The sequence below is a fragment of the Xiphophorus maculatus genome, chromosome 1 (genome assembly GCF_002775205.1).
Source record: "Xiphophorus maculatus strain JP 163 A chromosome 1, X_maculatus-5.0-male, whole genome shotgun sequence".
In the NCBI taxonomy this organism is placed as follows: Eukaryota; Metazoa; Chordata; class Actinopteri; order Cyprinodontiformes; family Poeciliidae; genus Xiphophorus; species Xiphophorus maculatus.
In genome coordinates this window covers 32,066,717-32,086,541 of record NC_036443.1, presented here as the reverse complement: position 1 = coordinate 32,086,541, position 19,825 = coordinate 32,066,717, and the positions used below count along the sequence as shown (strand labels likewise).

Sequence of the window (19,825 nt, the reverse complement as noted above, 5' to 3'; positions counted from 1 at the left end):
ACTCTGATGACTTCTTTATTCTGGTTCTTTAAGCACATGATCATCACTGTATGTTTATGTTTCCTGGACGTCTCGTGGTTTCCCTCGTCTCAGCAAACAGACTCAGAGAACCGACTGAAAATGAATGAAAAGCAGACAAGAAAAATCCAAAAACCTTTCAGAAAACTGCTGACGGTGACCTTTGAACCATAAAGAAATGAACTGGAGTTTAACTTTAATGCCAGCAGTTGATCCTGATCTGACGGAGGCGAACAGGAAGTCCAGACAGCGCCGGATTCTCCCTGAAGCGAATCCTCACAACCAGAAGAGGCACAGACACACAGCAGACACAGCGAGGACAGACGTGACCTGCTGCAGACATTTAGTGAAGAATGGGCCTTTCACACACACACACACACACACACACACACATACACACACACACACACACACACACACACACACACACACACACACACACACACACACACACACACACACACACACACACACCGCTGCTGCTGATAAAGGAAGCGGGTCAGACGGGCTGTAAGCCCCGCCCCCAGCGCTCAGCCCCGGTTCTGATGTTTTATGGCTTTCATCAGCGTGAGGCTGATTGGCCGGTTCTGCTTCCCCCATTGCACCCAAAAACCGGGCCGGCCCAGATCGCCGCTCCTGCCAGAGTCTCCCTGCCCGGTTGCCATGGTAACAACTGCAGGCCATTACCGCCATGAATACGAACATCATCTACCCCCGACCTGAAATAACCCCACTGCAGCTCACACTGAGACACATTTCCTTCTGCTCCGTTCTTCATTCCTCGCCTACAAAGGAGCCGAGTTCAGAACCCTGCAGAGCGGATCCGGAACAATCTGGGAATCTGATTGGACTCCAAGCTCAGAGAAACGCCACCATCAGACCCTGAAGCTGTGAGATGAACGCCACAGCACGATGGAGGCGCCGTGTTGCTGCGTCAGGCCAGAAACGATGGAAAACAGGAAACAATCCCATAAAGCATCAACGTTACGCTAAAAAGAAACTTTGTGAAAACTGCAGCGCCAGGTCTCGCCTGAAAAAGACGTTTTTGATCTGACGCATTCTGCCGACGACTCACAGTGTGGATGCAGCGCAGCTCTTTGTTGAGTAACCATGGCAACGTAAGGTGTCCCTCTCCGCGGTAACAGGAGCTGATGCGCTCCCTCATGGCCAGGTTGATGTCATGCAGGGTGAACAGACACAGCACCGTCTCTCTGGGCGGGTTGGAGCGGTTCTTCTGACCCTGCACACAGAAACAGCAGCCCGGTCAGAGTTGCCGGTTCCACGCCCGCACTGCGGCATGCCAACACAGGAAAAGACGCAGGGAGCTCACCTGTGAGAAGACCACAAACAGGACGTCGTCGTCCGGACCCAGGCCGAGCGCCTGGGCCAGCCGCTGGCCCGGCTTCTGCCTGTAGGCGGCCTGGACCAGCCGGTACTCCACGCCGTCCTTGGTGCAGCCCAGAGGAAACTCCACGTACGAGTAGAACTCGGTGTCGTTGGAGCACATCCTCACGATCTTGGAGGTGAAGAACTTCTCCCCGCCGGCCTCCATCTGGGTCAGCTGGGTGTCCAGCTGCAGCGTCAGGAAGTAGACGTAGGTCCGGCTGGAGAAGCCGTACACGTAGTAGATGTCGAAGGCCGGGTAGGTGGACAGCGTGTCTGACGGGATCTTGATCTGCGACGACACAAATTCGTCCTGGTAGACCAGCGAGAACATGTCGTTGTTCTCCTCGTCGGCCACCAGCTTCCTGCTCGACAGCGTGGGGAAGTACTCCGACTTCCCGTCGATGGCGGCGCCGATGAACAGCCGGCTGCTGCCTTTCACCGGCTTCTTCCTCCTGGACTCCGCCGTCCAATCATCTTCCCCGACGACCACGCCTGCAGAGGGAGAGGAAAAGGAGTTAGAGAACCTCCAGGCCTCCAGAGGGCGCCAACTCGGCTGGTCAGGAGGAGACGCTGGGATACGGCCGCAGCTCAGCGACTGGAAGCAAATGTTTGAGCGTTGAAACGCCCATCTGACGAGAAGAGTTCACGATATCGCCGTCATTCTGGAAGGTTGCCGGTTTGGATCCAGAGGATGGGTTTCCCAGGCTGCTTCAGATAACCCAGCGTGTCGCCCCGCCCCTTGGCCCCCTACCTGCCATGCCGTCGGGCTCCTTGGCGCCGGACAGGTAATGCTCCTTGCGGTGATGCGGCTCTCCCAGCTTGAAGAGGTCGTCGAGCCGCAGGAACTGACAGACACCCTGCCAGATGGAGCCGCAGGCCACCAGTCTGCTCCCAGTATAATCCACCAGCAGCAGCTTGTTCACATTGTCCGTGCTCTCCAGCCTGGGGGCACAGAGGTCAGAGGTCAGAGGGCGAGGCAGGCCGGCGACGGCAGCGACGGGTCGGAGACCGACCGGTGGGCGCAGGCGCGGACGCTGGGGGGCGGGTAGCAGCGGGCGTTGTCCTCCACCGGGCCGGTCACATGACTCTTCAGCTCCAGCAGGGCGGCGCTCAGCTTCACCACCCGGTTCACGGCGCCCACGAAAACCTCGCCTGTCCGTCGGTGCACCGCCAGATGGGTGAAGGACGTGTCGGGCGGCCGGTACTCGGCCCGGCCCGACGGCGGGGAGGGGGGGACCGGGAGGAAGAGGAGGGACGGGAGGAGGAAGAGGAGCAGAAGGAGAGGAAGAGGAGAGGACAGAGAGGAGGGGAGCATGGTGGAGCGAGAGAGGAAGAGGAGGAGGTGCTGCGGGTGCGATGAAGATCCACTTCACTGATCCATGACTGCAGAAACACAGAGAGAGACCGGGTCAGAACCAGAACTAGAACATATATGACTCCAGAACCGGCTCAGGTTTGGTTCCTGCTGCACTTTCAGTAATGCTAGCAGAGCTAATATCTAGCTTAGCAGCTTAGCTAACTGAATGAAGGGCCAATCAGAATCAAATCCTTCCCATTTCTGTTACCAGAACCTCGAACACCGCTGGAGTTTGTTCACGCTGTTGAAACCAATTAGCACATTACGCTAATCTGCTAACAGCAGAGCTAGCATCTAGATTAGCGCATTGTGATAACTTTGAAAACATTTAGCACGCTTAGCTTACCCTGTTCCTGTTAGTTTCTGTTATCGACTGCTGAGAAAGCTTCAGTTGGACAATATTCAGACTCTTATTTTGAAGGGGCAGAAGTTTGTTTGTTGTTTAGTATATGTAATATATTTTCATAAAATGAAGTGTATAACACCAAAACTTAAATCTGAAATTTCCATGTACCTCTATGTGGATTTTGTGCATTATCAGCATTTTTTTAAAAATGGAAACAAAAAACAGGAAAATGTAACAAAAAGAAAATGAACTTGAGTTTCTCTGAAACAAACTAAAATAATTTCCTGCACCACTTAAAACAATTCAGGCACCAAGAGTAAACATTAACCAAGGACGAAGGCAGCGCACCGTCCTCATCCTCAGCGCCGGCTGCCCCACAGCAGATCCCACTCAGAGGATTTGTTCCTGAACGTCACATGACTACGATGATGTCACTGCTTTAGCACTCTAGCATTAGCTTCTGCTAAATATCATCCTGGTGCTTTAGCGTTAGCGAGCGGTGCCGACCTTCGGGTTTCCTTCAGTCTGGGTCTCGTACAGCTGACGGACTTGATCCGGACCGGATCTCCTGCTAACCCCCAACAGAACCAATCAACCCTTTGTTTCCTCTTATGATGGACCCAAATCAACAGAGTCCTGACCCAGAACCGTCAGCAGCATAGTTCTGGCACTGGGGGTTTAAATGGGTCAAAGTGGACAGAACCGGAACTGATCCGGTACCACCCGGGATCCAGAAAACCCAAACCCAAATCCTGATCTGAGAGTAAAACGATCCGAGATGAATCTGGGTTTTTAAAGCTGCAGACAGTTTTATCTACCAGCAGAGAGTCTCGTGTGTGTGTGTGTGTGTGTGTGTGTTTGTTTTTAATACCTTGTGGGGACCATTTTCCTAACACATACGCTGTGGGGACCCACTGCTCCTTGTGGGAGCAAGGGGAATCACTGTTTGTGGGTCAGGGGTCAGATTTAGGACTAAGGTGTGAACTGAGTTTTGGATAGGGTCAGGGTTAGGTATGTAATGGTTAGGGATAAGATAAGGTGCGTAGCTGACAGTCGGTGATCGGACCCGGCTCAGGTTTCCTTCAGCTTAATTAGATAATCAGACGGAAACTGATCAATATCTCAATCTGCGTCTCACACACACATTTGTCTCTCTATCTTTGGGAGGACTTTCCATTGACTTCCATTCATTTCTACACCCTAACCTTTAACCCCTTACCTCTGACCAAAACCAAAACCCAATTCACACCTTTGTCCTAAACCACTAACCTAAATACAGTGTTAACCCTCATGGGGGCTTTGGCCCCCACAAGCAGCAGTGGGTCTGGAAAACGTCTCCAACATACCCGGCTGAAACCCGCTCAGAAATATAAAATCACAGCAGAACCTGCTGATTCTGACCAAAACAGAACCAGAACAGGGCAGTAGTAAAGTTCTCAGCCCCGCAGAGAGACGCATAGGAAAGTACGTTCAACAATTAACCCTGTGACACACACACAAACACACACACACACAGCCAGCGGTCCATCTGTTGACCTCTCCCCTTCAGCTCAGCAGGCTAATTAACTAATGTGCTGATCTTTCACTGCCTCTTTGTCCCCGTGTGTGTGTGTGTGTGTGTGTGTGTGTGTGTGTGCGTGTGTGTGTGTGTGTGTGTGTGTGTGTGTGTGTGTGTGTGTCACAGGGAGCTGGCCACAGTAAGGACACAGAGAGTTTCTCTGACTGTGCTGGGTTTCAGAGAATCATCCCCCGTCCAGATCTCCCCATGTTCTGGTCCAGATGTTCTGGTCAGCAGGAGTCTTCAGTGGATCACCTGTTCCCGAACATCTCATGTTCCTGAAATCCTGGACCTTCTGCAGGTGAAGTCAGGGTTAGTTAACCTTCATGGTTCTGGCTGAGGGTGTAACCGCCTGGAACCAACTGCAGCTTCTAAGGTCCAATAAAGCCCAGAACCAGGCACACACAAACATCAGCTAATCGGATTTTTTCTACCGTCTCTGAACAACAAATGGGCTGGAAAATCAGCAAACAGAATAAACGGAGCCATCTCTTTAGCTCAGTATCTTTAAAAAAAGACCAAACAACAGGAGAGAAACCATCCAGTGTGAGGAAACATAAAAGCCCAAAGCAGGTCGTTCAGAACCACAGAGACACTGGAGAACTGCAGCCTCCGCCCAGCCGGCCTCTGTAATTTCCAACCTCGGCTGCTAATAGTTAATGCTCCAGAGAATCGCGATGCCTTCGCTGTAGGGCTGTATCGAGTATACTCGACGTATCGCGATATTTTAAATTTACAATACCTAAAATGGCTATATCGCAAGCATCAAGTATAAATTGTCGTTCAAATAATAAACTTTTGCCGTCAACTTCACTGCGAGTATGGTTTATCCGATACCCTATGAATGCATCACTAGTCCCTCCCACTCCCAACCTGAAAATTTTCTACCAATCAGGCTGCGCGGAGAAAACAAACAACATGGCGACAGCGAGAGTTTGAGGCGAGCCGTGAATGAGACGGAAACTGAACAGATGAACTGTGTAGTTCCGAAGAGAAACAGCTGGATCAATAATTTGGCAGTGGTTTGGATTTTATATGGAGGATGTCGAACAATATAAGGTAATTTGCGAAACATGCTATAAAACTATTGAAACAAAAGGTTGAACCACAGATTTATTCCCCCCTAATCAGATTATTCTTTAATCTGAACTGGTAGAACCGGTCCATTAAAGTGAAACCTGGAGACGTAGCTATGATTCATTTAGTGCTATGCAATGAGAAAAATAACTCAAAACTACTCGTTCTTTTTTTCCTCGCTCTCTGTCGGCTTTACACGTAGTCTCGTTGCCATAGCAACTGACAACAACACATCTTTACGTATCAGGATTCAGCACCAAAAACACTCAAACATTTTCCCCACATAGAGCAAAACATTCAGTTCATTACAGTTTTATGCTTTTAGACTTGATGTGTACTTTGCGATTATTAATAAGTGATCGCTGTGGTAGATTAGCCACCGCTGCTATTAGCCACGCTAACACAGCTGTGGTAGATTAGCCACCGCTGCTATTAGCCACGCTAACACAGCTGTGGTAGATTAGCCACCGCTGCTATTAGCCACGCTAACACAGCTGTGGTAGATTAGCCACCGCTGCTATTAGCCACGCTAACACAGCTGTGGTAGATTAGCCACCGCTGCTATTAGCCACGCTAACACAGCTGTGGTAGATTAGCCACCGCTGCTATTAGCCACGCTAACACAGCGATAGTTAATTAGCTAATTTAAACACCTGCTTTACTGATGATGTGTCAGTTTGTGTAGGTCGCCTTTTTATTTTTAAGCTGAACCAAAACACACTTTATTCCACAGCTCATCTATTTAAGTTTGTCAAAGTCAAGCATAACTGACCTACTTCCTTCTCCCTTGCTATTTGTTTTCTTAGTTAAAACTTATTTCTGACCTTGCTATCTAATCTTACAGAGTGTAAACAGTTCATAGCAAAACACAGCATCCCTTTTTATATGAGATTACATTTGAGTCTAGCAGGGAAATGGGGGAACTTGGTTGGATGACATCATGCTGCAAGGAGTCTAGTTTAAAATAACATTGGAGCTCATTTAAGAATATCGTGATATATATCGTGCATCATAATATTGCAAAAATTTATCAGGATATTAGATTTTCCTCATATCCCTCAGCCCTACTTCACTGTCTGAATGAAAACCAGAGTGCTGCTGATCCTAGAGCTCAGTCACAGCTGGAATCTCTTTTCTGACCAGAACCACTGGTCCCGGGCCGATCTGGTTCTGGATTCACTGCAAAACCACAGAGAAAAAGTCCAGAGGGACTTTTCATCTATCAATGACCACAGGGTGAGCAGCAAACGTCTACCTGGAGAAACAGACATCGCTATTTCACCTGAGGGACCTTCAGTGTTAGGTTAGCATCTCACTGAACAGTTCTCTCTATCACTGAACAGTTCTCTCTATCACTGAACAGTTCTCTCTATCACTGAACAGTTCTCTCTCTCTCTCACTGAACAGTTCTCCATCTCACTGAACAGTTCTCTCTCTGCTGGGAGGGACGACATGGTCCTTCGGGACAGAGTTGGTTTAGCTAAACTCTCATGGCAACGTGGTTGCCGTGGTAACTGCTCAGGGTCAGACATGTTTAGATGTTCAGAGACTCTGGTTTCCATCAGCTGCTTCATTAAAGCTGCATCCTGGTTTCCCGCTAATGAAATAGCAGCAGGATGCGTGTAGCCTCAGATATGTGGTAATAACGGCGCTAATGGAGCTGCTAACAGAAGCTGATCTGCTAAAAACACTGAAATCAAAATTATTTATTACTTTAAAATATTTGAAGAAAAATCATCCGACTACAGAGAGAATCACAACAGAACAAACAGGAAGGCTAGTTGCTCAGATAGCCACAGCTAACTGCCGCCTGTCCTGATTATCATACATTTTGTCATACTTAATCAGGCAACAGAGCTAATCAGGAGGATTTAAAAAGAAAAGCTAAAGTCTAAGATGTAGGTTAAAGCAGCGTTTCCCAACCCTGGCCCTCAAGGCACACTGTCCTACATGTTTTAGAAGGTTCCCTGCTTTAATGTGCCTGATTCAACTGATTGCAGTTCAACAAACGCCTGTTAATCAGTCATCAATTGAAATCAGCTGGACCAAAGCAAGAAAATACCTAAAACATGCAGGGCAGTGAGTCTGGAGGACCAGGGTTGGGAAACACTGGGTTAAAGGCTAGCTGCTCAGCTAGCTAATCGGACAGAACTACAGATTTTCTCTTGTAGGTTGAAAATTACATATAATACTAACAGTGACGTGCGGTGAGGTTCATAGCTGGTGAGGCACTGACGTCATCAGAATCAGATTTGCAAATAGATGCATAGATTGACAGCAGTTTACAGGTTATGTTTCACTTCTGCATCCTTACACATACAAACTGTAGCTCACAAAATCTATCGCTGCACTTGACTTGCTTCCCGAATCGTTTAGCCTAGCTCGCTGTCACTTACTCGGCAGTTGAGGAGTGAACAAGACGAACGTCTGGGATCTTGAGCGCCCCCTGCCATGAGGCAAGAGAACTGCCTGCCTCACCTCGAACCTGTTCTCTGCCGTTTATAATCGCTCATTACACGAAACACGTTACACAAACACAGTTGGTGACAAAATGCACTGTACATTATATACATAAGCTAAATTATTGGAAATAAGTTCACATATTAAATTTGTTTGAACCGTTTTATTGACACCGTACAGCAACATGCTCTCTCCGCTTAGCAGCCAGCGCAGAGCCAGGGGTTGCGCAATCCAAGGTGAGGCAGAGCTCGCTGCTGCCTCACCGGCATCGCTTCCAAGCATTTGAATGGGAAAATAAGAAAATTCAGCGATTTTGAACAAATAAAAATCGAAATTGGTGAAGCTACATGAAAAATAAATATTTTTTAGTACAAACCACCGGATGAATATAACAATTTAAATTACTGTATGATTATATATTTTCTTTCTTTCCATGATGGCAGGTGAGGCACTGCCTCACCTGCCTCCCCTGACCGCACGTCACTGAATACTAAATATATATCACTTTTTGCTCACTTTAATATAAGACAAAGCCCAGCAGAAGCATTTGGATTTATTACTTATTCTGAGCTAGTATTAGCTACTTCAGTTAACTCAGTGTTCCTGTTTGTTTGCAGATGTAAAATCTTTGCTGTTTCAGGATGAATCTGACAGTCAGGGTTTACGTTTAAATATATAACCTATGCAGTGACGTGCAGTTAGGGAGGCAGGTGAGGCTGCAAAATAATACGTAATGATAAAATTATTTAAATTGCAATATTTGCCCAGTGGTTTGTACTATGAATAATTTATTGTACTTAATAGTACATAGGTGAAGCTAGTATTTAGCTTCACTAATTTGCATAATTTTTCTTTAAAATTGCTGCATTTTTAGCAATTTCCTATTCAAATGCTGGGAAGTGAAGCTGGTGAGGCAGCAGCAATCTGAGCCTGAGCCTCTGGCTAACTGCACTGGCTGCTATTCCATGCTCCTCCTGTCTGAACGTCGCCAATAAAATGGATAAAAACATTTAATATAGAAACTGATTTTCCATAATTTAGCTTATATACATAATGTTCAGTGTTTTTGTCACCAGCTGTGTGTGTGACGTGTTTCTGTGCTGAGCAGCGATCAGAAACCAGAGAACAGACTGGAGGTGAGGCAGGCAGTTCTCTGGCCTCATGGCAGGGGGCGCTCATGGTCCCAGACATTCAGTAAGTAAAGTGTAGTGATATATTCATTATTGCCTCTTTCAATGTCAACATGGATGACTACATTTCTATACTATCAGCTGTTCCTGACGCGACAAAGCTGCTCCAGCTAGTTGTCATTGTTTCAGCTAACGATGTCAGAGAAGCTCAGCACCGAAAAGACTCAAAACAAACAGCTGGAGCTTCCCTGACAGCAATCTCTGCCGAGACAGAGAGACCTTTAAAGCTGAAGGGAAATAAGGAGGACTTTTACTAGAAATATTTTTGCGCATGAGGAGGACTTCATTTATAAGTAACATTTTTTTGATTAGTTTTCTAATGAAATGTGTGTTTTGTGGCTACAGCTGATATGTGTAAAAAAATGTAGAAAAGAAATCTAACCAGCAAACTGCTATGTTAGCTTAGCTAATAGCAGTGGTAGCTACAATCTACCACAGCTGTGTTAGCCTAGCTAATAGCAGCGGTAGCTACAATCTACCACAGCTGTGTTAGCCTAGCTAATAGCAGCGGTAGCTACAATCTACCACAGCGATCACTTATCAATAATCGCTAAGCCTAATTAACCCAGACTGAATGTTTTATGCTGAGTTAGAAATATTTGAGTGTTTTTTTCTTGCTGGATGTAGAAACATAAAGCGGCGTTGTTGTCAGTTGCCACGGAAACGAGTCTGCGTGTAGGGTAGCTGACACAGCGGGCGAGAAGAAGCGGTTTTGAGTTGTACTTCAACAGTTTTTCTGATTCATTTTGTCTTTGCTGTGGAGCATAGCACTAAATTAATAAAACCTACATTTCCAAGTTTCATTGAGTTAAATGAATTGTTCTGCCGCCGTTACGGCCCGGCCCGTATGAGCTGGGTGCAACATTCGACCTTCAGCGTCCACTCTGTGTCTGGGTGTGGTGCTCTGCTGCCACTGAAACTGACTTTCACAATCCAATAAATATTCCTTTTGCTGCACCTTAACCACTTTTTGTTACGACACGGATAAAACAATTTGTGTAAAAGTGTTTCTATGCGCTAAGTCTGCGAATGAAAACAACATGGAGGGGTTTAAATAAATATGATTATGCCAGAGCCTCATTGCACATCACTGGATCTATAAATATGGAATCAGAGATAATCACTAACTGGGATTTTTCAAACATGTTGGATTTTATCCAGTGGAAAAGTGAAATTTTCCTTGTCTTTTAGCAGCCGGCTGAAAGGCCACGTCTAGTTTTAATTTATTTTATCTGCCAAGAAATCATGACATCCAGCTTCAGGTCAGGAAACCACGGCAACAAGAGACTTTGACCTGTGACCTCTGCCGCCTGCTGCAGGGCCTTTAATGAAATGAAGTTATGACGTCAGAACCACCGGGACGTTTTCCACAACTTATCTTCTGGACCCGGCTGGGCCCAGACAGAACCACAGATACGGACCATACTGGTCAGACACGACCTTTGACCTCAGCACTTACTCCTTGTTGGGCTGCCTGATAATATAACAGGTAGCAGTTATATTAACCCGATTTACCGGACCGACCAGAACCGATCGGACCGCTGTGTTGATCCCAAAGAGAAATTAAATGTAGTAAATCATTAATTTTCCACATGGGTCTCCTGTAGCAGTCTGTGTTACAGCCAATCTGACGGAGGCTCTGACTGAAGACGATCTGATGAAGAGGATGATGGTCTTCATCTTCACAGGATTACTGTGGCCAGAACTTCCACAGTAATCCCCAGAACCAGAACCGGCCTCCAGGCGTTGGGCCTCTTCAGGTCCCTGGTTCTGGTTCTGTTCTTTCCAGATGAATTTTTCTTTTGCTCCACTTCTTCTCCGTGATGGAAACAGGATTTGACCTTTAACCCTGTTCTAATGAAGTCATCTCCTTCGTTTTGTTTCCATCCCAGATGATTTGATTGTTCCCTCCATGCCAACAAGCCCCTCCTCCTCCTCCAATCCGCCTGGCGACTGCTGAGTCATCAGACTGTTTCTGTTCATGAATCTGAACAGTGAGAAGGAACCATGAGTCCAGTGGAACCGGGTTCGGTTCTGAAGCGGTACCGGGCAATGGCTGCCTCAAAGCAACTTCTCAGTTAGAAGAATCAGATCGCAGAGCGATGGAGAGTGATGGAGAGAGACGGAGAGCGTTGGAGAGCGACGTGATAGAGAGCGCTGGAGAGCGACGTGATGGAGAGCGCTGGAGAGCGACGTGATAGAGAGCGCTGGAGAGCGACGTGATAGAGAGCGACGCGATGGAGAGCGAGAGCGACGCGACGGAGAGCGACCTGATGGAGAGCGACGTGATGGAGAGCGACGGGACGGAGAGCGATGCGATGGAGAGCGACGTGATAGAGAGCGACGCGATGGATAGCGAGAGCGACGCGACGGAGAGCGTTGGAGAGCGACCTGATGGAGAGCGACGCGATGGAGAGCGACACGTTGGAGAGCGACGTCATGGAGAGCGACGCGATGGAGAGCGAGAGCGACGCGACGCAGAGCGTTGGAGAGTGACGTGATGAGAGCGACGCGATGGAGAGCTAGAGCGACGCGATGGAGAGCGTTGGAGAGCGACGTGATGGAGAGAGACGGAGAGCGACGGGACGGAGAGCGAGAGCGACGCGATGGAGAGAGACGGGATGGAGAGCGTTGGAGAGCGACGGGATGGAGAGCGAGAGCGACGCGATGGAGAGCGTTGTAGAGCGATGTGATGGAAAGCGACACGATGGAGAGCGAGAGCGACGCGATGGAGAGCGTTGGAGAGCAACGTGATGGAGAGCGACGCGACGGAGAACGTTGTAGAGCGACGTGATGGAGAGAGAAGGGATGGAGAGCGAGAGCGACGCGATGGAGAGCGATGGAGAGCGACGCGACGGAGAGAGAAGGGATGGAGAGCGAGAGCGACGCGATGGAGAGCGACGCGACGGAGAGAGAAGGGATGGAGAGCGAGAGCGACGCGACGGGGAGCGTTGGAGAGTGACGTGATGGAGAGCGACGCGATGGAGAGCGTTGGAGAGCGACGTGATGGAGAGCGACGTGACGGAGAGCGTTGGAGAGCGACGTGACGGAGAGCGACGCGATGGAGAGCGAGAGCGACGCGATGGAGAGAGACGGGATGGAGAGAGACGCGATGGAGAGAGACGCGATGGAGAGAGACGGGATGGAGAGAGACGCGTTGGAGAGCGACGGGATGGAGAGCGACGCGATGGAGAACGTTGTAGAGCGACGTGATGGAGAGAGAAGGGATGGAGAGCGAGAGCGACGCGATGGAGAGCGATGGAGAGCGACGCGACGGAGAGAGAAGGGATGGAGAGCGAGAGCGACGCGACGGGGAGCGTTGGAGAGTGACGTGATGGAGAGCGACGCGATGGAGAGCGAGAGCGACGCGATGGAGAGCGTTGGAGAGCGACGTGATGGAGAGCGACGTGACGGAGAGCGTTGGAGAGCGACGTGACGGAGAGCGACGCGATGGAGAGCGAGAGCGACGCGTTGGAGAGCGACGCGACGGAGAGAGACGCGATGGAGAGAGACGGGATGGAGAGAGACGCGATGGAGAGAGACGCGATGGAGAGAGACGGGATGGAGAGCGAGAGCGACGCGATGGAGAGCGTTGGAGAGCGACGGGATGGAGAGCGTTGGAGAGCGACGCGACGGAGAGAGACGCGACGGAAAGAGACGGGATGGAGAGCGAGAGCGACGCGATGGAGAGCGTTGGAGAGCGACGCGATGGAGAGCGACGGGACGGAGAGCAATGTGACGGAGAGCGATGTGACGAGAACGTTGGAGAGCGACGCGACGGAGAGAGACGGGATGGAGAGCGATGGAGAGCATTGGAGAGCGACACGACGGAGAATGATGGAGAGCGTTGGAGAGTGACGCGACGGAGAGAGGCGGGATGGAGAGCGACGCGATGGAGAGCGTTGGAGAGCGACGTGATGGAGAGCGTTGGAGAGCGACGGGATGGAGAGCGACGCGATGGAGAGCGTTGGAGAGCGACGTGATAGAGAGCGACGGGACGGAGAGCGACGCGATGGAGAGCGACGGGACGAAGAGCGACACGACGGGGAGCGTTGGAGAGTGACGTGATGGAGAGCGACGCGATGGAGAGCGAGAGCGACGCGATGGAGAGCGTTGGAGAGCGACGTGATAGAGAGCGACGTGACGGAGAGCGACGCGATGGAGAGCGAGAGCGACCCGATGGAGAGCGTTGGAGAGCGACCTGATGGAGAGCGACCTGATGGAGAGCGACGTGATGGAGAGCGACGGAGAGCGACGGGACGGAGAGCGATGCGATGGAGAGCGACGTGATGGAGAGCGACGCGATGGAGAGCGACGCGATAGAGAGCGACGCGATGGAGAGCGACGCGATGGAGAGCGAGAGCGACGCGATGGAGAGCGTTGGAGAGAGACGGGATGGAGAGCGAGAGCAACGCGATGGAGAGCGTTGTAGAGCGATGTGATGGAAAGCGACACGATGGAGAGCGAGAGCGACGCGATGGAGAGCGTTGGAGAGCAACGTGATGGAGAGCGACGCGACGGAGAACGTTGTAGAGCGACGTGATGGAGAGAGAAGGGATGGAGAGCGAGAGCGACGCGATGGAGAGCGATGGAGAGCGACGCGACGGAGAGAGAAGGGATGGAGAGCGAGAGCGACGCGATGGAGAGCGACGCGACGGAGAGAGAAGGGATGGAGAGCGAGAGCGACGCGACGGGGAGCGTTGGAGAGTGACGTGATGGAGAGCGACGCGATGGAGAGCGAGAGCGACGCGATGGAGAGCGTTGGAGAGCGACGTGATGGAGAGCGACGTGACGGAGAGCGTTGGAGAGCGACGTGACGGAGAGCGACGCGATGGAGAGCGAGAGCGACGCGATGGAGAGAGACGGGATGGAGAGAGACGCGATGGAGAGAGACGCGATGGAGAGAGACGGGATGGAGAGAGACGCGTTGGAGAGCGACGGGATGGAGAGCGACGCGATGGAGAACGTTGTAGAGCGACGTGATGGAGAGAGAAGGGATGGAGAGCGAGAGCGACGCGATGGAGAGCGATGGAGAGCGACGCGACGGAGAGAGAAGGGATGGAGAGCGAGAGCGACGCGACGGGGAGCGTTGGAGAGTGACGTGATGGAGAGCGACGCGATGGAGAGCGAGAGCGACGCGATGGAGAGCGTTGGAGAGCGACGTGATGGAGAGCGACGTGACGGAGAGCGTTGGAGAGCGACGTGACGGAGAGCGACGCGATGGAGAGCGAGAGCGACGCGTTGGAGAGCGACGCGACGGAGAGAGACGCGATGGAGAGAGACGGGATGGAGAGAGACGCGATGGAGAGAGACGCGATGGAGAGAGACGGGATGGAGAGCGAGAGCGACGCGATGGAGAGCGTTGGAGAGCGACGGGATGGAGAGCGTTGGAGAGCGACGCGACGGAGAGAGACGCGACGGAAAGAGACGGGATGGAGAGCGAGAGCGACGCGATGGAGAGCGTTGGAGAGCGACGCGATGGAGAGCGACGGGACGGAGAGCAATGTGACGGAGAGCGATGTGACGAGAACGTTGGAGAGCGACGCGACGGAGAGAGACGGGATGGAGAGCGATGGAGAGCATTGGAGAGCGACACGACGGAGAATGATGGAGAGCGTTGGAGAGTGACGCGACGGAGAGAGGCGGGATGGAGAGCGACGCGATGGAGAGCGTTGGAGAGCGACGCGATGGAGAGCGTTGGAGAGCGACGTGATGGAGAGCGTTGGAGAGCGACGGGATGGAGAGCGACGCGATGGAGAGCGTTGGAGAGCGACGTGATAGAGAGCGACGGGACGGAGAGCGACGCGACGGGGAGCGTTGGAGAGTGACGTGATGGAGAGCGACGCGATGGAGAGCGACGGGACGAAGAGCGACACGACGGGGAGCGTTGGAGAGTGACGTGATGGAGAGCGACGCGATGGAGAGCGAGAGCGACGCGATGGAGAGCGTTGGAGAGCGACGTGATAGAGAGCGACGTGACGGAGAGCGACGCGATGGAGAGCGAGAGCGACCCGATGGAGAGCGTTGGAGAGCGACCTGATGGAGAGCGACCTGATGGAGAGCGACGTGATGGAGAGCGACGGAGAGCGACGGGACGGAGAGCGATGCGATGGAGAGCGACGTGATGGAGAGCGACGCGATGGAGAGCGACGCGATAGAGAGCGACGCGATGGAGAGCGACGCGATGGAGAGCGAGAGCGACGCGATGGAGAGCGTTGGAGAGAGACGGGATGGAGAGCGAGAGCAACGCGATGGAGAGCGTTGTAGAGCGATGTGATGGAAAGCGACACGATGGAGAGCGAGAGCGACGCGATGGAGAGCGTTGGAGAGCGACGTGATGGAGAACGACGCGACGGACAGCGACGGGACGGAGAGCGACGCGATGGAGAGCGTTGGAGAGCGACGGGATGGAGAGAGACGGGATGGAGAGCGAGAGCAACGCGATGGAGAGCGTTGTAGAGCGATGTGATGGAGAGCGACGCGACGGACAGCGACGGGACGGAGAGCGACGCGATGGAGAGCGTTGGAGAGCGACGCGATGGAGAGCGAGAGCGACGCGATGGAGAGCGTTGGAGAGCGACGCGATGGAGAGCGTTGGAGAGCGACGGGATGGAGAGAGACGGAGAGCGATGGGACGGAGAGTGTTGGAGAGTGACGCGATGGAGAGCGACGCGATGGAGAACGTCGTAGAGCGACGTGATGGAGAGCGATGGAGAGCGACGCGACGGAGAGAGACGGGATGGAGAGCGTTGGAGAGCGACGTGACGGATAGAGACGGGATGGAGAGAGACGCGATGGAGAGAGACGCGATGGAGAGAGACGCGATGGAGAGAGGCGGGATGGAGAGCGACGGGATGGAGAGCGACGCGACGGAGAGCGACACGACGGAGAGCGATGGAGAGCAACGGAGAGCGACGCGACTGGACGGGGAGCAAAAGAGCTGCAGCCGCTTCAGACAGGAAGGACACACACACACACACTCAGAGAGAGAGCGACTCGCTCGTCCAGCTGCTGGAGGTGAAGAGAGTTACTGGATTGTTTCCTCATCCTGAGTCTGTCAGGAAACCCGGAGGACACCGTCCAGTCGTCCAGCTGGACCCGGATCTCGCTGCTCTCATTGGTCCCAGGCAGAAGCTCAATCTGCCCGTCTGTTCTTAAAGGGCCGGTAACGTGTAAATCAGGGTGTCAAACTCCAGAACTGGAGGTTCGCTGCCCTGCAAAGTTTAGATGAGCCTCTGCTGCAGCATCTGAATAGAATAATGAGGTCATTAAGGCTCTGGAGAATGGATCTAGACAAGGAGGAGGAAATTAAACCATTTCATTCCAGGGTTTTGTAGCTGTGGCTCATCTAAAACCTGCAGGACTGCGACTGCAGTTTGATACTTGTGGTGTTAATCATCCTGGTTTTCCCTGCTGTGTTGCTCTGATTCTTTCATGTTGGAGAATTTCTTTACTCTCCATGGCAACCATTCAGCTGTTAAAACATCTGGGTGGACCCTAGCCCCGCCTTCGAGGCGCAGCTCCTCCCCCACTTGGCTCCTTCAGACTAGCCAGCAGCAATTAGCAAACAGCTGAGCTCATCATAGGAGCTGCTGCTCAGAGCAAAGCTGGTAAAGACTTTAAAGGGTTAATAGAGGAGCCATGTTGGGATGACTTCCTGGAGGCGGAGCTTCAGAAAAGGCAGTTCTTAAAGAGACACAGACCCAATTTCAAGGCGTTACATCAGGAAGTCAAATTTATTTAAAGTCATATTTGATATATAAAAGATTTCAGAACAACTGAAGGTAAAATAGCTGCTGATTATAAATGGAAAACAGATGATACCGGCCCTTTAAAGGTTCTGCAGGTGGTCAGGTTTGGAACCTGAACGGCTCAGAACCAAACAGAACCAGAACCAGAGATGTTGTCTGATTGGCTGGCAGACCCTGGCCTACCTGCTACACACACAGTGACACACTGATGGGTCCCCAATAACACCATGAAGATCCACGGCTTTTACCAGGACAACCAGTAGGCGGGACCAGCAGAGAGATCTGCTTCTCATTGGCTGCAGAACCAGAACCAGCGTTTCAGGTAACTGGTTTGACTGTAATGTCCCGATCCAGTTTCGACCAGCTCATGCAGACTGACCCTTGACCTCCAGCCCAGCATGCACTGCAGTGCTGACCTCCTCAGCGTGGCTCCAATCAACACAGGTTGAGGGTTAAACTCTGGCCCAAACCCAGAAGCTCTGCAACAAACCGGGCTTTATGGAGAACTGGGTCACTGAACTGAGAGCCTTCAGATCCACATAAATCCACAGTGGTTCTTCTCCCAGCTGCAGAACATTTCCAGAACCAGAGACTAAAGTCTCGGATCAGAGAAACTCATCCAGGCTTTAGTTTCTCTTTAGTGGCTTTGATTCCTGCAGAAGCGCCTTCACATGTCTGATTGACAACCCAACGGTCCAGAACGCTGCTGCTGGAGTTCTGACTAGAACCAGGAGGATAGAGACACCACCTGGTTCTACTGGTAGTTTATAAATCACTGAACGGATTAAAGATCTGCTGCTGGATCAACCTGCTGGTTCCGGTTCTGGAGAAGCAGCATTCAGCTTCTACTCACTATAGATCTGGAACAAACTTCCAGAAAACTGCAAAGCAGCTGAAACCCTGAGTTCCTTTAAATCCAGACTGAAAGCTGGTTGGAGCTGATCTGATCAATAACTGGAACATCAATCAATCATCTGATGATTATTGGTGCTGATTGGTTCTGATCAACAGGACCTGATCAGAACCATCAGATCATCAAATCTGAACATGTTCCTGATCTGGATTTGGACCTCCCGACCCGACTCGTCCCGGTGCCATGAGAACCGGAACGTGGGTCCGCTTCAAACCCCTCATCGGCCTCAGGCCCGGCCCGGCCCAAAAGAACCTGCAGCTGCTCACGTGCTCAGTGCTTCACCGACAGGACCCGGTTCTGGTTCTGGAGGTTCTGGTCCAAAGCATGCAGCTGCAACAGCACCATTCATGGACCAGAACCGAACCCAGAACCAAAAAATCAGAACTGAGACCTGAACAGATTCAGTTTGTTACCAAAAGAATCGGAATCTGTTCGTTTTCCTAAAGAATGGATCTATGTTGGTCCTGATGAACCAAACCGCTGATCAGAACCGATCGGTTAATTATTGAGCAGCTGGAACTCCTCCTCCTCTGATGAAGATCATTGATTATCGATTATTGATGGATCGATTCTGAGCTTCAGAACCAGTTGCGATCGGTCTGGATGTGACGTGATGAGCTCATCTTGATCAAGGATTGGTCAGCTGGTTCTGGACGATCCGTGACTTCCGGTTGATTCAAACTGATTCGGTTCTTGAGAACTAATCGGATCATTGATCCGGACTGAATCGATCAGGTTTATCTGACTGAACAGGATCAATGAGCAGATATCCTCGATCCGGTCCGGCTGCGGCGCTGAGGACCAGACCCAGAACCTGGAGCAGAAAACGGCTCGGTTCGGTGTCGGTTTTGATCCAGCAGAGCCAGAGTTCCGACCCGTCCCGGGGTTCGGCCCGGTTCGGCCCGCTGAGCTGAAGCTGCTCCCCCCTTTGTTCTCCTTAATGGAGCCGCGGACCCCTCCCCCACAAAAACACTCTCAGCCTGAAACCCCGAACCCGGTACCGAACCCGGGCCGGTTCTGAGTCCACAGAGGGAGGGGGCAGCATCCCCCCTCCACCCCCCACTGAGGAAAACAGGAGGAAATTTCCACGCAGCAGAAACGGAGCGAGGCGTGTTCCCCCAAAACACCCCCCTCCCCCTTCCTGCCCTCAGCACACCGGTCCCGGTACCAATCCCGGTCCACTCCCCCCGAAACCGACCATCTCCCCCATGCGCGGACTTACCTGGACGTGCACGCGCAGAAACGTCCAATCAGGTATTTAAATCCAAAGAGGCGCGCGCCTCCGCCGCCGCTTTCTTTTTCTGCCTCAGCCGCGCGGTTCCGGTCTGGGCGGACTGAGGTTCGGGTAGTCCGGACCGGCAGAACCTGGTACCAGAGCGGTAATAATCCAGCCTCGGGGTTCGGTGCTGCGGCTCTCTCAGCCTGGCTCGGCTCGGCTCAGACACGGACAGCCCCCAGTTGGACCGAACCACTCTGGACCGAACCGCGGGGTGGCGCGTGCACAAGCCGCGGCCTAAACCATTCACCCCATGCTAATTATCCTGGAGGGCGGGCTTGAAACAGCGGGGGCACGTACAGACGGCTGGTTAAATAAACTGTGACACGAAAAAAGGTGCGTGCACGTGTCATTAAAGACCAACGCACGCGCATACACACCCCTAGCAGGAGCTGCGTGGTTCAGTCCAACTTAATCTGAGGCTGAGGAGACACAGAGAAAAACAGATGGATGGATGGATGGATGGATGGATGGATGGATGGATGGATTGATG

At 51.8% G+C, this 19,825-nt stretch overlaps 2 protein-coding genes across 3 annotated transcripts in view; both read right to left on the bottom strand.

The window, feature by feature from the left end:
* plxna3 (plexin A3) overlaps positions 1–19,763 on the bottom strand; it is a 62,778-nt gene extending 43,015 nt beyond the window's left edge. The window contains exons 1-5 of one of the 2 annotated variants that reach the window (XM_023352830.1): positions 19,279–19,763; positions 2,418–2,787; positions 2,156–2,346; positions 1,349–1,896; positions 1,094–1,258 (exon numbers count right to left, since the gene is read on the bottom strand). In XM_023352830.1, coding sequence (XP_023208598.1) covers positions 1,094–1,258; positions 1,349–1,896; positions 2,156–2,346; positions 2,418–2,719 — 1,206 coding nt within the window. In that variant the 5' untranslated portion in view covers positions 2,720–2,787; positions 19,279–19,763. The remainder of the gene's footprint in view (positions 1–1,093; positions 1,259–1,348; positions 1,897–2,155; positions 2,347–2,417; positions 2,788–19,278) is intronic. The other variant, XM_023352777.1, reaches the window with a different exon arrangement.
* LOC111610035 overlaps positions 9,963–19,825 on the bottom strand; it is an 11,492-nt gene continuing 1,629 nt past the window's right edge. Inside the window, exons 2-6 of the mRNA XM_023342136.1 lie at positions 19,279–19,421; positions 16,393–16,545; positions 14,843–16,312; positions 13,073–13,593; positions 9,963–11,783 (exon numbers count right to left, since the gene is read on the bottom strand). Of these exons, the coding sequence (XP_023197904.1) occupies positions 11,467–11,783; positions 13,073–13,593; positions 14,843–16,312; positions 16,393–16,545; positions 19,279–19,421 (2,604 nt within the window). The 3' untranslated portion in view covers positions 9,963–11,466. The remainder of the gene's footprint in view (positions 11,784–13,072; positions 13,594–14,842; positions 16,313–16,392; positions 16,546–19,278; positions 19,422–19,825) is intronic.